This window comes from Bos indicus, chromosome 25 (genome assembly GCF_029378745.1).
Source record: "Bos indicus isolate NIAB-ARS_2022 breed Sahiwal x Tharparkar chromosome 25, NIAB-ARS_B.indTharparkar_mat_pri_1.0, whole genome shotgun sequence".
Taxonomy (NCBI): domain Eukaryota; kingdom Metazoa; phylum Chordata; class Mammalia; order Artiodactyla; family Bovidae; genus Bos; species Bos indicus.
In genome coordinates, this window is record NC_091784.1 from 20,138,492 (window position 1) to 20,163,049 (window position 24,558).

The 24,558-nt window shown below is 41.4% G+C and overlaps 1 protein-coding gene across 2 annotated transcripts; it reads right to left on the minus strand.

Moving 5' to 3' along the window:
* Positions 1-679: 679 nt before the first annotated feature.
* CRYM (crystallin mu) lies at positions 680-24,239 on the minus strand. Of its 2 annotated transcripts, none has more exons than XM_070779770.1 (8): positions 23,985-24,239; positions 23,338-23,491; positions 21,370-21,432; positions 14,888-14,989; positions 7,672-7,855; positions 4,186-4,307; positions 3,367-3,495; positions 680-1,035 (listed from the first exon to the last, which is right to left on the minus strand). In XM_070779770.1, the coding sequence occupies exons 1-8, from the start codon at positions 24,152-24,154 to the stop codon at positions 1,000-1,002; spliced, it is 960 nt and encodes a 319-aa protein (XP_070635871.1). In that variant the 5' UTR covers positions 24,155-24,239; the 3' UTR covers positions 680-999. The 2 variants fall into 2 exon arrangements, with proteins under 2 accessions (XP_070635871.1, XP_019843905.2); XM_019988346.2 differs by having other exon boundaries at positions 3,411-3,495; positions 23,985-24,238.
* Positions 24,240-24,558: the final 319 nt, after the last annotated feature.

Consider the following 24,558-nt stretch of genomic DNA (forward strand, 5'->3'; position numbering starts at 1 on the left):
CCACTATCAGGGGAGAGCTTACTTGATAATGGAGCCAACACTGAAGAAAACAGAGCCAAGGAACAGAGGAGCAAGACTGGGTCCTGATCCCGATAACAACTGGAACCCCTGGATACAGCTATAGCTGAAATCAGTTACCTGAATACTTAATTACAAGAGCCAATAAATTCTATCCCTCACTCATTCATTCAATTTAAGGTAGTTTGAGTTGTGTTCTCTATCGATTGTGACCAAAGGAGTTCTGAGCAATAGAGAAAGCTCTGTGTTGCTTGAAATCTCAATAAGAAGCCAGAAGCAAAAGACTACATGATATATGATTCCATGTATACGAAAGTTCAGAAAAGGCAAATCCATAGAAACAGAAAGTAGATTAGTAGATTGCTAGAAGCTGAGACGAATGGGAAGTGACTGCTAATGGGTACTGAGTTTCTTTTTGGAATGATGAAAATGTTCTGAAATTAGACGGTGGTGATGGTTGTATGACCCTGTGAATATACTAATAACACTGAATTACATCCACCACTTCAAAATGTAGACTTATGGTATGTAAACTGTATCTCAATTAATAAAATAGAAAAAAATTAACTACGGCCATTGGAGAGCCTTCGGGGAGTGAACATGAGCACTTGATCTCCTCACTTTCCTTGCTGTGAAGGATAGAAGTTACCAAAACAAGAACTGCAGAATTGGAAAAAGCTTTATTTCAGGGAATTACAAAAGGTAGTGAAATACAGGGCAAAGGGAGCACTAGTATAATCTGGCATGACACAGGATGGCCACTTGGTTTTGTTTTCTAACTACAAACACAAAAGAGGATCTCATTATTTAAGGTAAGACACAGTATGCATAAAACTACAGATCACTGGGCTAGAACCCTTCTTTTAATCTAGAGATTATGAAACGATTGTGAGACAACTAGTGTTAACACCCTTTGAGCTGTAGCATCCACTTGACACAAAGTTCCTCTGTTTCATTTACCAGATGACCAGGAATCATATACTAGTTTGGCTGCAACCATGTCTTCCACCGCCATTCCTGGAATGGACAGAAATTTGGTTTAACTTTTGTCAGAACAACTTTTCCCCAAACAGCCCAGGTCCCAGAACCAGCAGTTCCCTAATACAGTGCCCATCAGGGTAACAAGGACTAAGCACCCAGAGGTGAGTTCAGGCTTGAAGAGTCTGTGAAGGGTAAAATAAGGCAAGCAATGCTCACCAAAGTTCAGGGGGTCAGAAAACTTTCTGTAAACAGCCAGATAATAAATATGTAAGGCTTTGCATGCCCGTTACTTGCAGTTACTCACCTCGGCTGTAGTACACATGTGACTTTAGACATCAGGTAAACAGATGAGCCTGACTGTGCTCCAAGAAAACTTTCTTTATGGACACTTTAGTTTGAATTTCTTATAATTTTTATGTGTCATGAAATATTCCTTTCCCCCCCAGTCATTTGAAAATGTAGACACCATTTCATTGTGGGCTGTAGGAAAACAGATGGTAGGTTGGGTTTGGCGCATGCTCTGTCGTTTGTTGGACCTTTGGTCCAGTCCAAACCCTAAGTCCTTCAGCAATTCCCCCTTTATCTTAGAGTTTTGGGCAAATATCCTTAACCTTGAATGGGAATATGTTCTTAAAGGCAGGGGCTGGCTTTTATTTTTGTAACTACCACTGTACACAGTATGGAGCTTGATACATAGTAGGTATTTAATACGCATCTGCTAGATGAAGGGATGTGCCAGTAAACCAACCCCCAAAAGTGAGAAAGTAAAAATTGCTCAGGACTGTAGATCAGGTTTCCAGTGCTGTGTCTCCTGAAGGGGGCCAGCTGACCTCTGATCTGCTAAGGAACAATGAAACTCTTTCATACTCAACTAGATCAGTGTGATGTCTCTGAACCAGGCTCTAGATAAAGCTTATACTGTGTTTGCCTGTCTTTCTATGCATGAAAAATTAAAAATATATTTAACAGATGGTAAGGCATAGATATATTTTGACTGGCATGGGTGCTGGGTGGGCAGAGTACTCTTAATACACTGTCAAGCGTTAACACTTTGGGTGCTTGATCATTAAAATATATGTAACGTCTGGCTTGGAAGGAAAGTTATGACCAACCTAGATAGCATATTCAAAAGCAGAGACATTACTTTGCCAACAAAGGTCCATCTAGTCAAGGCTGTGGTTTTTCCTGTGGTCATGTATGGATGTGAGAGTTGGACTGTGAAGAAGGCTGAGCGCCGAAGAATTGATGCTTTTGAACTGTGGTGTTAGAGAAGACTCTTGAGAGTCTCTTGGACTGCAAGGAGATACAACCAGTCCATTCTGAAGGAGATTAGCCCTGGGATTTCTTTGGAAGGAATGACGCTAAAGCTGAAACTCCAGTACTTTGGCTACTTCATGCAAAGAGTTGACTCATTGGAAGAGACTCTGATGCTGGGAGGGATTGGGGGCAGGAGGAGAAGGGAACGACAGAGGATGAGATGGCTGGATGGCATCACTGACTCAATGGACGTGAGTCTGGGTGAACTCTGGGAGTTGGTGATGGACAGGGAGGCCTGGCATGCTGCGATTCATGGGGTCGCAAAGAGTCGGACACAACTGAGTGATTGAACTGAACTGAACTGAAGGTCTGGCAAGGTTGAGGGGCTCGGGCAGCAACTATTTACCAACCATTTTGAGAGTACTTCAATATTTTAGATGTAGGAGCTGAATATTAGCTCTGTTACCATATGTGTTCATTTCCTTAAAATGGGAGAGCTGGGCTGAGAGGCAAACCAGCTGAAGAAGGGAGCCCCTTCTCTGATGGGCTTCTGCCTGTGCTAACTCAAGATGGTTATGGTGCTCCCCATTGAAGACCTTCTTAAATCAGCAAGCAGAAAGTTAGGCAAGGAGGGGGAAAAAAGGTCAGGCTGTACTTCCTGTCTGGGTTGCCCTCATGATGGGTCTCCCTGTTATTTATCTTAAGCTCCCTGTTTTTAAACACCTTTTTCTCCTGCCCCTCCACCTTTGAAGTTTTTCTCCTGCCCCTCCACCTTCCTCTGAGTTTCATTTCTATCAAAGTCTAAATGTTTTAATGCTGATGCTTGTTATGGGCAAATCATTTTATACACACATACCACTTAATTCTCACAAAAACTCTAGGTAACAGGTGGTGAGAAAACTGACTCAAAGAGGTGAGATCACTTGCCCAAGGATGCATGTCTAAGGAATAGCACAGAGGGGAATCCAACCCAGGACTGCCCAGTTCCAGAGTTCACGGGCTTCACCACTATGCCAAGACGTAAATAATTGACCTAAGTGATAGACTGCACAATGATTTAGTTACGGAGCCTGCTGACTCATTCCTCTTCCCACCAATGGGTAAACCTACCTGTGTTCTGGTTAAGTTTGTGCCCTGGGAGCAATGACTCTTACCCAGAGACTTGAACACGGTAGTTTTCTCACAGTGGGCTGGTTTCACTCCCTTCACCACTTCTCCCAGCTCAGCGAAGATCTCGGCCTGTCAAATGAACACACGTTGACCCAGGTCATGGAGCTAATATGGCTCAGGACCAGCTTCTGAAGCCAGGACAGGGTGTCCCTGACCTGGATAAGGGAAAACTTGATAAAATGACCTTCTATAAACTTAATGATGTCAGGGAGGAAGACTCTCCCTTAAATCTTTTCTGGGGATGAGAAGTGGGTTCATCTGCTTTTGTGATACCATGACTGCAGAAATACAAATCTGCAGCCAGGGGAATGTCCTGCCAGGACACTGTATCAGTGAAGAAACAGGCCTGTTCTTATCTGAACACTCATTTTGGCAGCCCCCTTCTTACTGCTATGCCCTGGTTATGAAAAAAAGGTCCGAAAGCAGTCAACACTAGTCCTGATTTGTTGGCCATACTGGGAAAGTTTTCAGAGGCTCCTATCTTCCAATCCTACTGCTTTACAGGACAGCCCAATCCAATGGAAAAGGCCATCAAGCTGATCTCTTAAGGCAAAGCGAACAGGAAAACACATGTCACCACATAATTGCCACGTTATTTTAGAAGGGAATTAGAAAGGATGGAAAGATATTTTAGAGTTGTCACCCTACAAAGAGGTGGGAGTTACGGAGATCTGGAGCAGGCCAGAGAGAAGGGGGTATTAATGAAACCCCGGGATCCAGGTGAGGACAGTCAGACATAAGCAACAGAAGGAGGCTCACCCCTGACAAGAGGACATCTCCAGACTCTTTCAGGGCGGCCTCCTGGGAATCCACATACAGCACAGCCTGTTTCATGAGCTCGTCATCCAGCTCTCTCCAGTCCGGTCTGCTGGCGCCGATGGCTAAATGACAGCAAAAGAGACCCTGAGCCTTGAAATAGTCACAGGGGATACTGCAGCCTCCAAAGAATGAAAGGGGAGGGGAAAAGGAAGTGACAGAGGACACGTGGGAATGACTGTGGAATGCCTCATTTCCCCAGGCCAACTCCCTCCCAAACAACAAGACTGAGTTCACTAATAAGAATGACACTTGGCATTTTCTCCTTTCCATTTCATGTCCATTCTCATTAATAAAAAAGTATTTTGAGGCAACTTAGCATTCATGTACTGTGTGCCTACTATTGCTGGGATGTTTCACACATACTATTTAAAGTCCTCACAAGTACATTCATTTTTGATTCCCATTTAAAAGGTACTCAAACTGAGGCTCAAAGAAGAGGTATGTGCCAAGGTTATATATACAATAAGTGCATCTATGACTCTAAAAGAGCACATGCCTTTCATGCTTCTTCTGCTTATCAGGAGCAGCGACTTCCTTACACAAACCCTAAAGCAGAGACATCACTTGGAGCTTATTAATACCCCACACTCCTCTATCTTCTGTCTGTCTGCTTGCTCTTCAATCATTCCCATTCCTCGTTCCCAACCACTTTTATCACCTCATGAGAAAAAAAGCCCAGTGTCAGGGTCACAGAGAAGCCCCAGTAAACAGGAAACTGGTTGCACCCCAGCACCAAGGTTTCACATCCTCTGCAGAGCCCAGAACCATAATGATGAATCCAAGGAATCATGCCTCCTGGCACTGGGACATAGGATAATGCTGAGACTGAATCAAATGCTTGCAGGACCAGGAAGGTAATGAAAATGAGCAGCACTGGTTAGAAGAACTGGATTAGAAATGGTGGAGAACTCAGCACAGAGAAGAAAGCAGGCCCTTCTAAAGGAGCACTAACTATTCTGCTCAAGCAGAACCATTGCCATGTAAGAACGCAGGGCCACTCTTAGATAGCCCTTCCCCTGCCCCCCTGCTCCTTTTGTAAAAAGAGAAGCAGGAAATCTATTTGCATGTGTTATTTCTTGGTTTTCAGAACACTTAACACTCTATGGCCTAAACAAAACACATCTGCTGGCTGGATCCAGCCATGGCAGCCAGTCTTTGGAAACGGCTATAAAGCTTTATACAAATATAAGGCAGCATTTGTAAGCCTTCTCTCACTGCCATCCAGTTTTCTCTACTTGTTCCCTCTCCTGTTGTTCCCCCACACTCTAATTGTCAAAGACAGTGATGCAAAATGTCCATCTTGAAGGTTGTTTGTGTGAGGAGTTCTATAGAACAGAAGCACCAACTAATGAAGCTTGTAAATAAATCATAAGCTGGTGGGAAAAACCCTAGCCTCTCAAGCCACCTCTTCTGATTGCACTTGTTCCCCCTAATTTGGAGCATGGTGAATTCTCAAAGGGTTGCATAAGGCCACTCAAGCCAATGGAGGTGGTCCAGGAAGCAAAGGGAGGGGCCTGACTCAGGCTGGGCTTTGGCCTTCCTTCAGTGGGGTTACACTGGGTGAGGGTCAGAGACTGGCTGGTGGGATGCTGAGAAAGAATGAGGGGTATGCAGGGACGGGTGGAATTGGGCCTAACTCTCAGCCAAGTTGTAAAGTAAGTAAAATCTGTTGTTGGTGTTTCCCTGTCAATTCTACTTGTAACATACTTTTCTTAAGTATATTTACTGCCTCTAAACACACAAACCAATTTTGTCTTTAGATCAGGGAAAGATACCAGACTCCTCAACTCAAAATCAAGTTAGCTCTTCCTAGTGAGACATTCGAAGTGTGAGAGGTATACAACATGAGGGAGATTCTCTGTTGCTATCTTTGAAGGTAGAGTGTCCACATGAAAAGAAATGTGGACAGCCAACTGGAGCTGAGAGCAGCCCCAAGGAAACTTGCATCCTTGTCCTACAACACAAAGAACTGCCACAACCATGTGAGCTGGGAAGAAGACTCCAAGCTCTAGATGAGATTGCAGCCTGGAAAACACCTTGCTTTCATCCTGCATGAGCAGAGGACTTAGCTAACCCATGTCTAGACTCCTAACCACAGAAACGAAGATAGCAAATATGTTCTACTTTAAGCTGGAAAAAAAAAATCAACTCAGTCTTATTGAAGATTCAGCTCTTGTCCATTTTACCCAGAACTGACTTCTCTTGAAGTTCCAAGTCCTTCTAGAAATGCTCTTACTGTTCGAGTCTGGCTTTATGAACAATAAGACCTTTCCCCTGGATTCACATTCATAATATTGGTCCCATACAAGCTGAAACCTTCAATTTTCTATGGCCCATTCTTCAATCATACATGTTTTGTTTCCTTCATAGAGCTTAACCTTTAGCTGGAACTATCTAGCTCATCTATTTGTTTATTGTCTACCTCCCTTCTCTAGAATGTAAAAGCAGGAAAGCAGTGACCTTGATGGCTGGTTTACTTTGGCTTCCCCAGCATGTAAAACAGTGCCTGCACCATGGTAGGGATTCAATACACATTTGTGAAAGAACAAATAATCATGATCCTTGGCCCTTGCACATGTGTGCAGAGATCTTAGAGTTCACCCTATGTGCCTGTCACTAAAACATGGGGTACTGGCACCGTGTTTAAATTCTCTAGCCTTCAATTGCTTGCTAATCAGACTTCAGTTTTCTTACTAAAAGATAACATAGAGCATCATTCAAGATATTAGGCTTTGAGGGTATATTGCCTCAGTTCAAATCCCAGCTTTGCCTCTAAAAACCTTTGACTTTGGGCAAGTTACTTAATCTTTCCATGCCTTGGTTTACCTACTATACAGGGGTCATGACAACAATCGTTCCTACTTCATAAGGTTGTTTTCAAGATTCAGTGATATAGTACATAACAAAGAATTTAGAACAGCACCTGCTGGAGAAAGTATTTAATATAGACCAGATCTTGCTATAACCCCCAGGGTCATCTAAGGATCTTCAGGAGCCCAAGGAACTCTTATGTTTAAAGTCCCAATTATCCTACCCCACATATGAAAAAGCATTCACATAAATGCATTTAGTCACATAAAACGTATTTTGTGCTGTAATTAAAAAAAATTAATTCCAAAGTGTTGGTAAGAACAAGTGAGTCATTTGGCTTTTGTAATTAAATTTCATGACATTTAAGAACTGAGTTATAATTGATCATTTGCCATATTATACTTTATAAAATTTTAATTAAATTTATTAGTTTTGAGTTTGTGATTTTTGTTTCATACTTTGGAGTGCATACTGTTTCTTTAAGGTTCAAATGTTTCTGAGGCCAGTAAAAAGCTCAGGCATTCTACATGAGTAAAACAACTCTGCAGATGCAGCCCCTTGGTCCAGTCAAGGGAGAGTCTGGCCACCCAGTGTTCATGGAGCCACTCTGCTTACCATTGATGTGAGCCCCAGGCTTCACCCATTCACCAAACAAAATGGGCTCTGTTGCCATGGTGACTGTGATGATCACATCTGCCCCCGTCACAGCCTCCTGGACCGATGAACAGATCCGCACTTCTCCTGGCACCGTGTTCACAAACTTCTCTGCATTTTCTTTGGTGCGGTTCCATATTCTCACCTTCATTCAGGGGAATAAAAGGGACATTGGTGCTGTGATTATTTAGCTGTTTACATTTCATCAAACCTAGGAGTTACAAAGAAAAGTTGAACTACTCTAGGGTTAAGGCTGCAGTTATTTAAATCATTCCTTACGGTGAATGAACATTTGTCTAGGCCAGATTTGAAAATGACCTTTCTCTACTCCATTTCCATGTCAGGAAGTGGGGAGGTTTTTCAATTCTAGCTTGAGACACGCGGCCTCAGTAGTGTAATAGCTATTATATAGCTTAGTGATTAGCAGAGCAAATTCTGGAGCTAGACAGGTTTAGAATCAAACTTTGCTCTGTCACTTACTGTTTCTGAAGCTATCTAACCTCATTCAGCCTAAGTTTACATGTATGTAAATGCAAATCATAACTGACAAGGTCAGCATCAAACTCACAGTTCATGTTTGGGACTCTGTAAGGGAGTCATAACAGGTGTGAGATTAACAAACAGGATGTGCAGTGCTGTGCATGGGACAGCTTGATCTCTGAAGGATATTTAAGGAATTAAAAATTGGAAGGATTTCAGGAGAAAATTGGGACTTACCTGGTGGCTCAAATGGTAAAGAATCTGCCTGCAATGCAGGAGACCCAGGTTTGATCCCTGGGTTTGGAAGACCCCCCGGAGAAGGGAATGACTACTCTCTCTAGTATTCTTGTCTGGAGAAATTCATGGACAGAGGAGCCTTGTGGGCTAGAGTCCATGGGGTTACAAAGAGTTGGGCATGACTGAGCAACTAACACTTACTTACAGGAGTAAATGGTGCAACAGAGGAGAAGTCAAGAATAGTAGCTACAATTAGATTCCTGGGAAGTGCTTGCAGGGAGAGGGTGGTCACTGGCATCACCAGGAAGTGGGGACTTGCTAGCTTGTTTAATATATTTTAATGTCTGTGGTGGCAGTTGTCAGCCTTCAGTTGAAAATAAGGCCCAAAGAAGCCCTCATAAGGAAATATAATGAGTATAGAAATAAATGTTATATGTGAATAAGTTAATTAATTAAGGTGAAAACAGTATAATAAGCCCAGTTATAAGAAAATGGTTAACCACACTACCATTCTTGATAGAAAAGTATGAAATACTATAGTAATATGAGGTAAGCTGGAAAACTGATGTTACAACATTTGGTGAAAACTATTAAAACTATGATTAAAAGATTAATGATTAAAACTATATTATAAGAAGTTAATATTCAAAAAATACAAAGAACTTATAAAACTTAATATAAAAATAAACAACCTTATTTAAAAATGGGCAAAGGTTCTCAATAAATATTTTTCCAAAGAAACTATTAAGTCCACCATTCACATCACTATTAAATTAGAAATCAACTACAAGGAAAAAATTGAAAAAAACACAAACAAGTGGTAGCTAAACAATATGTTACTAAACAACCAATGTATCACTGAAGAAATCAAAGGGGAAGGAAAAAAGCACCTAGAGATAAATAAAAAATGAAAACATGATGATCCAAACCCTCTGGGATTCAGCAAAGGCAATTCCAAGAGGGAAATTTATAGCAATACAAGTTTACTTCAGAAAACAAGAAAAATATCAAATAAATAACCTAACCTTATACCTAAAGCAACTAGAGAAAGAGGAACAAACAAAACCCAACGTTAGTAGAAGGAAATAAGTTGCAAAGATCAGAACTTAAATAGAGACAAAGAAAACAATGGGAAATATCAATGAAACTAAAAGCTGGTTTTTTGGAAAGATAAACAAAATTGAGAAAGCTTTAGCCAGACTCATTAAGAAAAAGAAGACTCAAAGTAATAAAATTAGAAATGAAAAAGAAGTCACAACTGACACCACATAAATACAAAAGATCATGAGAGTACTACAAGCAACTATATGTTAATAAAATGGACAACCTATGAGAAGAGGACAAATCTCCCAAACTGAATCAAAGAAGTAGAAAATATGAACAGATCAATCGCAAGCAATGAAACTGAAACCATGAGTAAAAAACTCCCAACAAACAAAAGTCCATAACCAGACAACTTTATGGGTGAATTTCATCAAACATTTAGAGAAAAGCTAACATGATCCCTCTGAAACTATTCCAAAAATTGCAGAGGAAAGAACACTCCCAAACTCGTTCTATGAGGCTGTCATCACCTAATTCCAAAACCAGACAAAGATGCCACAAAACAAGAAATTATAGGCCAATATCACTGATGACCATACATGCAAAAGTACTCAACAAACTACTAGCAAACTGAGCCCAATGATATATTAAAAGATCATACACCGTGATCGAGCAGGACTGATCCCTGGGATGCAAGAAGTTTTCAACATTTGCAAATCAGTCAGTGTGATACACCACATTAACAAACTGAAGAGTGAAAACCATATGATCATCTTAGTAGATGCAGGAAAAGCTTTTAACAAAATTCAATACCCATTTATGATAAAAACTCTCCAAAAGTGAGCATAGAGAGAGCATACCTCAACCTAATACAGGACATATATGACAAACCCACAGATAACCCAGTGTTGAAAAGCTGAAAGCAATATCTTCTAAGATCAAGAAGACAAGGATGTTTACTCTCACTACTTTTATTCAACGTAGTTTTGGAAGTCCTAGCCATGGCAATCAGAGAAGAAAGAGAAGTAAAAGGAATCCAAATAGGAAAAGAAGAGATAAAACTGTCACTGTTTGCAGATGATACAGAAAATCCTAAAGATGCTACAAGAAAACTATTAGAGCTCATCAATGAATTCAGTAAATTGCAGGATACAAAATTAACACACAGGAATCTATTGCATTTCTATGGGCTAACAACAAAACATCAGAAAGAGAAATTATGGCAAAAATCCCATTTACCATCACATCAAAGGGAATAGAATATGTAGGAATAAACCTACCATAAGAGGCAAATACCTGTACTCTAAAAACTACAAGGTGCTGATGAAATAAATCAAAGATGACACAAAGAGATGGAAAGATATACCATGTTCTAGGATTAGAAGAATCAATATTGTTAAAATAACTATACTACCCAAGGTAATTTACAAATTACTCATGGCATTTTTCATAGAACTAGAACAAAAAATTTAAAAATTTGTATAGAAACACCAAAGACCCTGAATATCCAAAGCAATCTTGAGAAAGAAAAATGGTGCTCAAGGAGTTAGTGTCACTGACTTTTGACTATACTACAGAACTACAGTAATCAAAACAGTAATGGTACTGGCTTAAAAACAGACATATAGATCAATGGAACAAGATAGACAGCCCAGAGATAAACGCATCCATCTATAATTGCTCTCTAGTGCAGGAGGTAAGATGATGCAATGGAGAAAAGACAGTGTCTTCAATAAGTGGTGCTGGGAAAACTGGACAGCTACATTTTAAAAATTAAATTAGAACACTTTCTAACATCACACACAAAAATAAACTAAAAATGAATTAAAACCTAAATGTAAGCTTAGACACTATAAAACTCTTAGAGGAAAACATTGGCAGGACACTCTTTGACATAAATCACAACAATAACTTTTTGGGTCTACTTCCTAGAGTAATGGAATTGAAAACAAAAATAAACAAATATGACCTAATTAAACTTAAAAGCTTTAGTACGGCAAAACAAACCATAACAAAATGAAAAGATAACCCAAAGAATGGGTGAAAATATTTCCAAATGAAGTGACCAACAAGGGATTAATCTCCAAAATATTCAAACAGCTCATGCAGCTCAATTGAAAGAGAACCCTATTAAAAAATGGGTGGAAGGTCTAAATAGACATTTCTTCAAAGAAGACATACAAATGGCCAAAAAGCATATGAAAAGATGCTCGACATCACTCATTGTTAGAGAAATGCAAATCAAAACTACAACAAGGTATCACTTCACACTAGTCAAAATGGCCATAATCAAAAAGTCCACAAACAACAAATGCTGGAGGAGTGTGTGCAGAAAATGGAACCCTCCCACACAGTGGGAATGTAAACTGGTGAAGTCACTATAGAAAACAGTATGGAAGTTCCTTAAAAAAGTAAAAATAGAGCTACCATATGATCCAGGAATCCCACTCCTGGGCATATATCCAGAGAACACCATAAATTGAAAAGATAGACACACCCCAATGTTCACTATAGCACTATTTATAATAGCCAAGACATGGAAGCAACCTAAATGTCTATAGACAGATGAATGAATATAGAAGATGTGGTACATACATAAAATGGAATATTACTCAGCCATAAAAGGAATGAAATAATGCCATCTGCAGCAACATGGATGACCTATAGATTACCATACTAAGTGAAGTAAATCAGAGAAAGACAAATATCATATGATACCACTTATATGTGGAATCTAAAAAAATGATACAAATGAGCTTATTTCAGAAACAGACTCAAAGACTTCAAAAACAAATTTATAGTTACCATAGGGCAAAGGCTGAGGGTGAGGGATAAATTTGGAGGTTGGAATTAGCATATACACACTACTATATATAAAGCAGATAATCAATGATGACCAACTATATTACATGGGAAACTTTACTCAATATTCTGTAATAATTTGTATGTGAAAAGAATCTGAAAAACAATATATATATATATATAAATAAAAATCATGTTTCTGTATACTTAAAACTAACACAACATTGTGACTCAACTATACTCCAATAAGCAGCTCATATAGCTCAATATTAGGAAAACAAACAGCCCAATCAAAAAACGGACAGAAGACCTAAAGACACTTCTCCAAAGAAGACATACAGATGGCAAAGACAAAAGATGCTCAACATCACTAACTTTTAGAGAAATGCAAATCAAAACTACAATTAGGTATCACCTCATACCAGTCAAAATGGCCATCAACAAAAAATCTAAAATAATAAATGCTAGAGAGGATGTGCAGGAAAGGGAACCCTCCTACACTGCTGGTGGGAATGCAAACTGAAACAGCCATTATGGAGAGTCCTTTAAAATCTAGGAAAAAAACTAGCATATGATCCAGCAATCCCACTACTGGGCATACACCTTGAGAAAAAAATAATCAAAAAGACACCTGTAGCCCAGTGTTCATAGCAGCACTGTTTACAATACCCAGGACCTGGAAGCAACCTAGATGTTCATCAATTGATGAATGGATAAAGAAGATGTGGTACATATATACAATGGAATATTACTCAGCCATAAAAATGAATAAATTTGAATCAGGTCAGTTCTAGTGAGGTGGATGAACCTAAATCCTGTTATAAAGAGTGAAGCATGTCAGAAAGAGAAAAACAAATATAGTATGTTAACACATATATATGGAATCTAGAAAAATGATGCTAATGAAACTATTTTCAGGGAAGGAACAGAGATGTAGATATAGAGCATGGACTTGTGGACACTGTGTGGGAGGGAGAGAGTGGCATGAGTTGAGAAAGTAGCACCAACATACATACAATATCAGGTGTAAGAAGAGTAGCTGGTGAGAGGTTGTTGGGTAGCAGAGGGAGCCCAGTCTGGCTCTCTGTGATGACCTGGAGGGATGGGATGGGGGCAGGGGAGGGAGGCTAGGGAGAGAGGGGATGTATGTATAATTTACACTGTTGTATGGCAGAAGCCAACATGAGATTGTAAACATTTTTTTTTAATTTGAATAAAAGAGAACAAAAAACTACCATATGATCCAGTAATTCCAGTTCTGGGTATTTCTCTGAAGGAAACAAAACAGTAAGGCAAAAAGCAGTAGGTACTCCCATATTCACTGCAGCATTATTTACAATAACCAGGATATGGAAACAACCTGTGTCCATCAGTGAATAAACGGATAAAGCAACTGTCATGTACACACACACACGAAATACTGTTCATCCATAAAAATAATGAAATTTTGTTAGCTGAGACAAAAATGTGTGGATCTTGAGGGTTTTTATGCTACACAAAATAAGTCAGACAGAGAAAGGCAAATAGTATATGATCTCACTTACATGTGTAATCAAAAAAACCTCAAATGAATGAACAAAGAAAATAACTGAGAAACTGATATATATACACAGAGAACAAATGAAAGAAACTCCTTATGGTGATCGCCGGAAGGGTGAGGGAGGAGCTGGGGATGAGTGAAATAGATGCAGGGGATTAAGAAGTACACATTTCTAGTTATAAAATAATAAGTCATGGGGATACAATGTACAGCATAGAGAATACAGTCAATAATGCTATAATAACTTTGTATGGTGACAAAGGGTAACCAGATTTATCATGGTGACCATTTTGAAATGCCTATAAATATCCAATCACCATGATGTACACCTGAAACTCATATGATATTGTATGTCAATTATACCCTGGTGAAAAGCATAAAAAATCATAAAACTGTGTTATGAAAAGCAGATGAGAGAAGACTAGAAACGTTAACTACTTGACTTTGAAAACAGATAAAAGGGGATTTTTATTTTTTTTTCTTCCTTATATTTTCATTTCTCAAAGCAGAGGTACTGGTTCTATCATAAAAAATCACACCTTAAATCTGCCCCACGCCTCTCACACACATAGAAAAAAAATCAAATATAAGCAGTATCAAGTGTATCAAAAATAACAGGAAGCGTGAGCCAGGCAGAATGGGAAAAAGTGCACTGATGTCTAGGCTTTGAAGGGGCATGCTGTGGCCTCCTGCTCTCCAGACCTCATTGTCAGTTCCTGGATTCCTAACCCTTGAATACTTTAGGACCCCAGATTCTGCTAAGAGAAGCAACAGAAAGGGGCCGAAAGAAAACTGCATGTATGCCCTGGATATAATACAATCCTTTAAGTAACTGCATAGGCTCTGTGTGCCTAGGTGTACTCCACAAACTGAGAAACTGGAAGAAGTGACTCAGGCCTTCCTCCCAACTCTTCATCTCCAATGGGACTTTCACACAAGTCATTAAAAGAATGGTCTAGATGGTTGTACTCCCAACCTGACAATTTCAGCATAACTTACATTTTAACAAAGGAGTACAGAGAGATGTCACTGCTGCTTCCTCCCCACATCCCCCACCTCCCTCCCTGGACTTACCTCCTTAAAGAAGAACTGTTCTGTGAAGACCTCATAATGGCTGTAAGCCTGGACCCCAGCTCCAAGGATACACAACACTTCACTGTTGGGAGGTTTCAAAAACTATTTGAGAGAAAGGAGATAGAAAAGATCAAGAGAGACTCTTGAAGTCAGGAGAGGATCAAGTACAGTTTGAGAATCAGGGGACCTTTATTCAAAACCTCTCAGGAAATCAAGGAGATGTCATTTTGTATTTCTATTTCCACTCTGTATGTTGTGGGAGGGAGAGAAAAGCCTTAACTGGGTACATAATATATACCAATGCTTAACCTTCACGATCTCTTTTAGTCCAAACAATTGACCCCATGCGCTAGATGCTCCCAGTTACCCTCTTCTTACAGATAAAGAAATTGAGGTCCAAAGAAGTTATGTAACTTGCTTAGAGCCCTGTAATTATTAAATGGCACAATAGGGCTCCAAAACCTCATCTTTCATTCTCCAATGCCCACATGCTTTCTCCTGTGCTACCCCATCTCAGGGACATGATATACCAACCTACTTCTCAGAGCTGTGAGTTGCTTTTGGAATCCATGAATCCTTGTGAACCTAGGTTCTCAAGCTGTATTTTCTGTGCCTACTCTCTGTTGATCCTGTCTCAGCCTCTGTCTTCCTTTAAAGAGGAATGTAGAGATGGCATTTGTGGGACCTCCTCAGGGTATATGTGCGTCTTTATTTGGGGATGAAGTTGTATGATCAGCTCTCCAGTAAAGTCTTTCTGACCTCTCTGATAGAATTTACCACTTCATAGCACTTGTTTGTTTACAAATTTATTTTCCTGTACTTGTATGTGAGTTCCATTAAAACAGAGACAGTCTTATTTGCACAGAATTGGCACGTATTTACTCTTACCTATGAGAAATACAGCAGGGTTTCTTGACCTCAGCACTACTGATATTTGGGCTGGATAATTCTTTGTTGGCAGGCTTTGGGTAGTTGGCAGGTGAGAGGGCCGTACTGTGCACTGAAGGATGCTTGGCAGCATCCCTGGCCTCCGTCCATTAGCACCCCCTATGCCCTCAGTGGAGAGTGAAAAAGTTGGCTTAAAGCTCAACATTCAGAAAACAAAGATCATGGCATCTGGTCCCATCACTTCATGGGAAATAGATGGGGAAACAGTGGAACAGTGTCAGACTTTATTTTTGGGGGCTCCAAAATCACTGCAGATGGTGATTTACAGCCATGAAATTAAAAGACGCTTACTCCTTGGAAGGAAAATTATGACCAACCTAGATAGCATATTCAAAAGCAGGGACATTACTTTGCCAACAAAGGTCCATCTAGTCAAGGCTATGGTTTTTCCTGTGGTCATGTATGGATGTGAGAGTTGGACTGTGAAGAAGGCTGAGCGCCGAAGAATTGATGCTTTTGAACTGTGGTGTTGGAGAAGACTCTTGAGAGTCCCTTGGACTGCAAGGAGATCCAACCAGTCCATTCTGAAAGAGACCAGCCCTCGGATTTCTTTGGAAGGAATGATGCTAAAGCTGAAACTCCAGTACTTTGGCCACCTCATGCGAAGAGTTGACTCATTGGAAAAGACTCTGATGCTGGGAGGGATTGGGGGCAGGAGGAGAAGGGGATGACAGAGGATGAGATGGCTGGATGGCATCACTGACTCGATGGACATGAGTCTGAGTGAACTCCAGGAGTTGGTGATGGACAGGGAGGCGTGCTGCGATTCATGGGGTCGTAAAGAGTGGGACACGACTGAGCAACTGAAATGAATGAATGAAATGAATGCCCTCAACTGTGACAACCAAAAATGTCTTCAAACATTGCTAACTGTCTCTGGGGCAGTTGGTCTCTGGAAACAGTTGGTCTTAACTGTGTCCAGTTAAGAACTACTGGCATTGAGAAAGGACATCACTTGCTCTCAAACCATCGTGTTAAATAAGACTATCTTCTGTCTTTTCTCTATTTCATTTAATAAAAGTTGATCTTGATTTGCTCTGTATCAATAATTGCCATTATTGAGATTCTGGAGTGCAACCTTAAAAACAAAAATGTTTTTAATCATTAATCACTAGCTAAAAGGAGTCTCAAATATTAGCAGATGATTAGAGATTCTCTCTCCTGTAGCTGCACAGGAGAGATACCATTTTCTGCCATCAACTATAGTTCAAAGAAACTTGATTTGAAAAGGTTTCCAAATGACAATAACTTATGTTCCCACTCAGTAAGGAGAATTAGGTAATTTTTCTTTAACTAAATAATTTTTTTTTCTGTTCTCAGTTAATATAAATCTATTCTTGGAAGTACATTTGGGCTTCAGAAATTGTTGCAGTTTCCTGTAAAAGTAACCTTTAACCTCTGAGAGTAAATCTGTAATTCTGCTTGCTTGTCCTGCTTGACACATTGCTGCCCTGATAATAATGTTATAACTGACATCTCTTTTCCTAAATGGTATAACATTTATGATATTTATTAAATCATAATAGGATTGGTGCCACTTCATTCTTTTCCTAGAGCATACAGATAATTAAAAACATATATATGAATCTGCTACATTTCTTAAAGAGTGTGAAAGACTATGTTTCATTTGCATTCACTAAGGCCTCGCGTGGTCTGGCCCTCTGGTCAGCCCAGCTTCCCCCCTCTGGACATACTCTCTGCACCTCTGGTCTTTCAGGCAAGAAGCCTCCTTGCTGCTCCCCAAGCACACACGCCTTTATCAACCACAGGGCTTTGCTCTCCACAGGTTCTTTCCTTTGCCTGGAGTACTTTCCCTTCTGCTCCTCACAAGTAAATCCTATTATTATTCTAATGCAAGTTCAGCTATTTTGGATCTCGGTTCCAAATCGAAAAAGGAGTACGTCAAGGCTGTGTATTGTCACCCTGCTTATTTAACTTATATGCAGAGTGAAATGCTGGGCTGGATGAAGCACAAGCTGGAATCAAGATTGCCAGGAGAAATATCAACAACCTCAGATATGCAGATGACCCCACCCTTATGGCAGAAAGTGAAGAAGAACTAAAAAGCCTCTTGATGAAGGAGTGAAAAAGCTGGCTTAAAACTCAACATTCAGAAAACTAAGATCACGGCATCTGGGCCCATCACTTGATGGCGAATAGATGGGGAAACAATGGAAACAGGGACAGACTTTATTTTCTTGGGTGCCAAAATCACTGCAGATGGTGACTGCAGCCATGAAATTAAAATGACGCTTGCTCTTTGGAAGAAAAGCTATGACCAACCTAGACAGTATATTAAAAAGCAGAGACATTACCTTGCCAACAAAGGTCCGTCTGGTCAAGGCTATGGTTTTTCCAGTGGTCATGTATGGATGTGAGAATTGGACTATAAAGAAAACTGAGAGCCGAAGAATTGATGCTTTTGAACTGTGGTGTTGGAGAAGACTCTTGAGAGTCCCTTGGACTGCAAGGAGATCCAACTAGTCCATCGTAAAGGAAATCGGTCCTGAATGTTCATTGGAAGGACTGATGTTGAAGCTGAAGCTCCAATACTTTGGCCACCTGATGTGAAGAACTGACTCATTTGAAAAGACCCTGATGCTGGGAAAGATTTAAGGCAGGAGGAGAAAGGGACAACAGAGGATGAGATGGTTGGATGGCCTCACCGACTCAATGGACATGAGTTTGAGTAGGCTCCAGGAGTTGGTGATGGACAGGGAAGCCTGGTGTGCTGCAGTCCATGGGGTTGCAAAGAGTCAGACACGACTGAGCAACTGAACTAAACTGAAGTGAAGCTCAGCTAACCCTCACAAAAGAAATGTAAGTCTCTCAGTTGTGTCTGACTCTGTGACCTCATGGACCATACAGTCCATGGAATTCTCCAGGCAAGAATACTGGAGTGGGTAACTGTCCCTTTCTTGAGGGAATCTTCCCAATCCAGGGATAGAACCCAAGTCTCCCGCATTGCAGGCAGATTCTTCACCAGCTGAGCCACAAGGGAAGCCCATAAGCCTTGGCAAATCCCACAGCCTGGAGCAAGACACTCCCCCCACCCCACTTTTTGTTTTGCTCCCCTTTCATCCAATGTATCTGTCAGGACTGTAGTTTTCACGTTAACTGGTGCAATCTTTAGATTAATATCTATCTCCCCAAATGTACTCTGTGCTCCATGACTGCAGGTTCTGTATTTGGTTTTAGTCACCATTCTATGTCCCATGCTGAGCACAGGACCTGGTGCCTGGTGGGCACTTAAGTATTTGCTGAATAATTGCATGTCAAGAATAAACCCTGATACGCATTGTCACCCTGAGAAAGCATGCCAGAGTCCCCAATTCAGGGTATGTGCAACCCAGACACAAAGTTACAGTGTCCATCAAACCCAAGAACTTCCTAATACTTGTCCTTCTCCCGAAAGCCCTAAATAAAATAGAAGTGATGGGAAAGAAAACATTCTACTCCTATAGCACAAAAAGTAAAATAAGTCCTTGCTCCTTATTGAAATAGCTCAACCGAGTCCCTAGGAAAAAAGTGGGGTAGTTTAAGCCTAAGCTCTGAAGCATCAACTCAATGATTCTTAACATTTCTTGGAGTGCATATTTTTATCCATTCAAAAAGCACAGTGTAACTGAGAGCTGGGTCTAGAAGAATTAACCTGGTTGATCATCAGAATTAACTAGAAAGCATAAAAAACGAAAACACTTTGGCCTTCCATTCAGAGATTTCAATTCAATTTTTTGAATTAAAAAAAAAAAATTTCCAGAGGCTGCTGCTGCATAGCCTGGGCTGGAAACTATTTGCCTGGGACAAGAAGACCTATAGCTACCTGTGCTGTCTGACTTCAGGAAATCTTAGTCTCCATTTCTTTCTGCACAAAATGAGGCCAGTAATTCTTGCTCTGCCTTTCTCACACAAACCCAAAAATAAGTTGAGACAATGGGTTGAAAATTATTTTGGAAAAAATCAAAGTCCTTTTCAAATATAGGGCAATATTGTTAGAGTCCCTCTAAGTTACCAGGGAACATACCTCAGAGACCCTTGATTACTTTAATCTGAGTTGGGTCTGGATATAATTAAACAAACAAACAAAAAACAGTTCCTCAAGGTGCGTACTGTAGTCTAATCCCTTGCTACTTAATTACCAGATTTAGCCCCACATTCTTCCCTTATCATCATGTGTTTGCTGCTGCTACTGCTAAGTCATTTCAGTCATGTCCGACTCTGTGTGACCCCGTAGACGGCAGCCACCAGGCTCCCCCGTCCCTGGGATTCTCCAGGCAAGAACACTGGAGTGGGTTGCCATTTCCTTCTCCAATGCATGAAAGTGAAAAGTGAAAGTGAAGTTGCTCAGTCGTGTCCAACTCTTTGAGACCCCATGGACTGCAGCCTTCCAGGCTCCTCCATCCATGGGGTTTTCCAGGCAAGAGTACTGGAGTGGGGTGCTATTGCCTTCTCCATCATCATGTGTTTAGAAGACCTTAAAACACTCACAATCTGAACATCTGGTCTTTGGTGCTCCAACCCTCCACTGGCCCCTCGTTTCCTTTCTGCCTAGGCCTCATAAGTCAGCACTCCCAGATCTTTAATGTGAAAGATTCCATACCTCTTCTTTTTCACCCTAACCTCTAAAAATACTGTTCTTCTTGTAGGATGCCCTTGCACTGCTTAGAAACATTATCACCTGCATCACTTGCTATTCCTTCTGTTCCTACCCTCCTCCTGTTTCAGTCACTCACTTTTTTTTCAGTCTTTACTCAAATGTCACCTCAGTGAGGTCTTTCCTTGATAATTTTAAATGTCACTGCTTCCCAATACCCTCGATTCTGCTTTATTTTCATCCTTCTAACTGGTGGTGTGGGTGGTGGTTTAGGAGCAAACCCTAGCCTATTATTAAACTCAAAAAGGGTTTGTTGTTGGTTACTTTTTTTTTTTTTTTTTTTAGCAAATCATACTACGAATTTCACTTTTTATTTTATTGTCTCACCAGCCCTGTGCATGTCACCCTCTGTTTTGTTCACTACCACATCTCTGACATTTAGAACAGTGCCTGACACATGATAGGATCTGAACGAATACATTTTTCTGGCTCGGATATGTTTTCCCCTGTGCTTTTTGTGCAGTCCTGACTCTGGCCTATGGGGCAACCACACTGATTTGCCAGGAACAGTGTGGATCAGGGGCAGGAAAGCAGTCTGGGAGTCAAGAGGTTAAGGTTTAAATTCCTGCTCTGCCACTTATTAGCTGTGTGATCCTGATCAACTTGCAAAACCTCTGTGAGTCATATTTCCTATACTTGGCAAAAGGAGATAATCATCAAGGCTGGTGTGATAATCGGAAAGAGCACATGTAAGGTACCCAGAATCTTGGGCTCATTACGGTAGCCAATCATTTAGTGAATCACTGTGCTCATCTGATATCCTACATTTGGCATATGATATTTCATCTATGCCCATAGAAAATAAAAATGTTCCTCACTTCTACTTAGACCTTCAAATTTGAGATACTCAATTCCACCCACCAGCTTGCACTAATCTTACCTTGGTGGCAATGGCAGACACTGCAGCTGTTCTCTTTGCAGTTATGACATTTCCATCCATGACCTTGGAGGAAAGGAGAGACAGTGAGCAAGGGGCACCTGGATTCACCACTTAAGCAGAGAGAAGATGCTCTAAAAGAGTTGGCCCTAGAAGCATTGTGTGTGTGTATGTGTGTGGGGGGGTTCAGTTGTGTCTGACTCCTTGCGACCCCATGGACTATAGCCCACTAGACTCCTCTGTCTATGGGATTTTCCAGGCAGGAATATTGGCTGGAGTAGGCTGCCATTTCCTACTCTGGGGAATCTTCCTGATCCAGGGATCAAACCTGTGTCTCTTGCATCTCTATGTCTCTTGCATTGGCAGGTGGATCTTTAACCACTAGTACAGGGGAAGCACCAGAAAGCATCATAATAGTCTGCAAGGAGAGTGTTTTGCCTGGAACCAATTCCTCCACTTATAAGAAATGTAACTTTGAACAAATATCTTAATCTCTAAGCACTTTGTTTTTCCTACCTGTACAAACAAAGATAATGGCAACCATTCAGAGGGTTTTTGTGAGGTTTAAAAGCATTGGCAAAAATGAAAACATTTAACATGTGGCCAGCCCTCAAGAAATGCCCATTTTGCTTTATTTGCCTCAGGATTCTCAAAGTAAGTCACCTGACACCTGTGCAAGGGCCCTGAAACTACCTCAGTGGCTCTCAACTCCTCTTGCACACATGGGTAGGTTTGTGAAGATACTGATGCTCAGATATATCCTTAGGCTAACTGAATCTGGATCACTAGGGAGAGGACCCAGACGACATTGTTTTTAAAATCTCCCCAGGTGGTTCTGAATTATACCTGGCTAGTAATAACCACCATCCTTTGCTCTGCTGGCCTCTGTTTATATTATTCATCTCAATTGATCCTCATCAAGTAGTAGCAGTATTCTCATTTTATGGACAAGGAAGTGAACTGCTTGGCTATCAGTCAGATTCAGGAAGAATTTCAGGCCCTGTCATTTAGTTCCAAAGCCTGAGGTGGTACCAATTTCCTGGGTAAGCACTGTTGGTAAGTAGTATGGATGTCATTTCCATTGGGTGAGCAGAAGTTGTCAAGAACTAAATACTCTTTTCAGAGGAGTAATACATAGCCAGCTTCCTTGGGGAGCCTGAAATTCTGAGAAAATTTAGAGGAAAGTTGTCAGAATTGAATGAGATCAATTTCTCCTGACTGGCACATAATAAGTGCCCAGTAAGTGGCAATTCAAAAGGCAGAGGAGCATAGTCTACTATGCTAAGACAGTATAGGCCCTGGGCTCACACAGAGTAGGTATGAAGTCCATCAGTGTCCCTGTTAGCTATGTAAACTTGGCAATGCTTGGCATAGTTGCTCTTTGACTCAATTTTCTCATCTACAAAATGGGGTAATAAAATTACCTCACAGAGTGGTTTTAAGAATTAAAAGCATTAATACATATGAAGTATTTAGAACAGTGTCTGACATACACAAAGTAATTCACAAATACAGACCACTACTATTTTTTTGATATTATCATTAAATGTTAAAACAGGTCACTGTGTATACCCCTTAGAAAAAACTCCCAGGTATTAGAGAGCGCCCCTAATCTGTAACTCATGTAACTTCATGTTACAGATTCCTGTTAAAAGTTTCCTTAGCTACTGGATTTGTGCAAGCTGTATATTTGTAGTAACTGGTAATAGGACAAGATCACTGCAAGAATGACGAGATCATTACTTCCGCAAGTTCACACACTGGAAGCAGCAGTGGTCTCTGATGCTGGGTTACATCCTCAGGCAGTCCTAGAAACAGATACACAGTCACAGGTAACCTGCACAGTCACTGGCATCCAGTCATTCAGAGAGGGGCATATGTGGTCACATTCAATACGCCCCCTTGCCTAAATTCTGAGCTAGCTTTGTGCACAAGGGCCCCCGCTAAACCCCTGGGCAGGGACATGCTCACCGCCAGAAGGGAGCCATTGCTCGGCTGGAAGAGTAGCACGGTAGCCTGATGGGAGGGGACAGTGGAGGTGGCGCTGTGGTCCTCGTAGAAGGTGACCAGCTTGGTGGTCAGGGCGTCCTCTGCTGCACTGTAGGCAGGCATGACCCCCAGGAACCTAGAAGAAGAGAGGGAGCAACTTCAACCCCTTCCTGTCGATGCTGAGACATCCTGTCAAGTCCCTATGTCCCTTTCTTTCTCTTTCCCCACTCACTGCCCTACTGGCCTTCTCCCTCCTTTGTCCCCATCCCTCTGCCGTTGCCTTTAGCAGTGTGCAGAGTACGTTCGAGTCTGCCTCTGGATGAGAAAAACCACCCCAGTTCTGCCACTTACTAGCTGCCATAACCTTGGGTCATTCGCTTCACCTCTTGAGTCTTCGGTTTTCCCATCAGCAAATAGCTGCATCAATAGCCACGTTCATATGGAGTGTGTTGAATGAAACCAGATAACAGCTTTAAAGCGCCCACAGTGGGTTGCTCAAATTAGGTGAAAGGTGTTATTAGTAGGGATTAGGGAAGCCCTCCTTTCTTTTCTCCTGCTGCTTCCCTTCTCACCCCTCCCCTTCCTCCTTTCCAGTTTCTCCAGCCCCGGACCCGGCCTTCCTCACTTACCCCCTGTGCTTGGCGACTGGCACCACGGTGCGCACAGGCTGCACGACTCCTCCGTCGGGGCCGCTGGAGAAGTTGGCCAGAGCGGTCTCCAGAGGCGCGATGAGCAGGCTGGAGCTGCGGAGGTGGTCCTGTACATCAGCCGCACTCAGGAACACCGGCCTCGAGCTCATGTCGCCGCCGGACTTCTAACCTCAGAGCGCTCACGGCGATCCGCGTTTCTAGTGCTGTGCTCTAAATGAGAGCCGGGGAAAGCTGGGAGCGCTGCCGCCTACAGGTCACCGCCCAGCTCGGAGGGCGGAGCAAAGCCGTTTTCCTCCCACCCCCATCTGCAGGATTTCGAGAGTTGGGTCCGCTCCAGTCGCGGTTTCCCCTAGGTTGGAGTTGAGGCAGCGGGCGGGCTGGGAGTTGGTATCCTTGGGTCCACTTTCTCAATTCCTGTAGTTAGCTGTGGTCACATTCCTTGCAAAACGTGTTAGTTTGGCTCCCCACTTATTTCTTAAATTATTGCCTACATCTTAGGAGGTCTTGGATGTAAGGCGATAGAAAGTTATTAAAAACCATTTTCCTTTCAATT

Bases quoted from the DNA above. Each gene is read 5' to 3' on its own strand.
- CRYM (XM_070779770.1), bottom strand. From the start codon at position 24,154: ATGAGCTCGAGGCCGGTGTTCCTGAGTGCGGCTGATGTACAGGACCAC. The intron at 14,990-21,369 runs GTAAGATTAGTG...TCTCTCAAATAG, and splicing joins TGTCTGCCATTGCCACCAAG to TTTTTGAAACCTCCCAACAG. The intron at 3,496-4,185 runs GTGAGCCTCCTT...TTCATTTGACAG, and splicing joins GAGATGTCCTCTTGTCAGGG to GCCGAGATCTTCGCTGAGCT.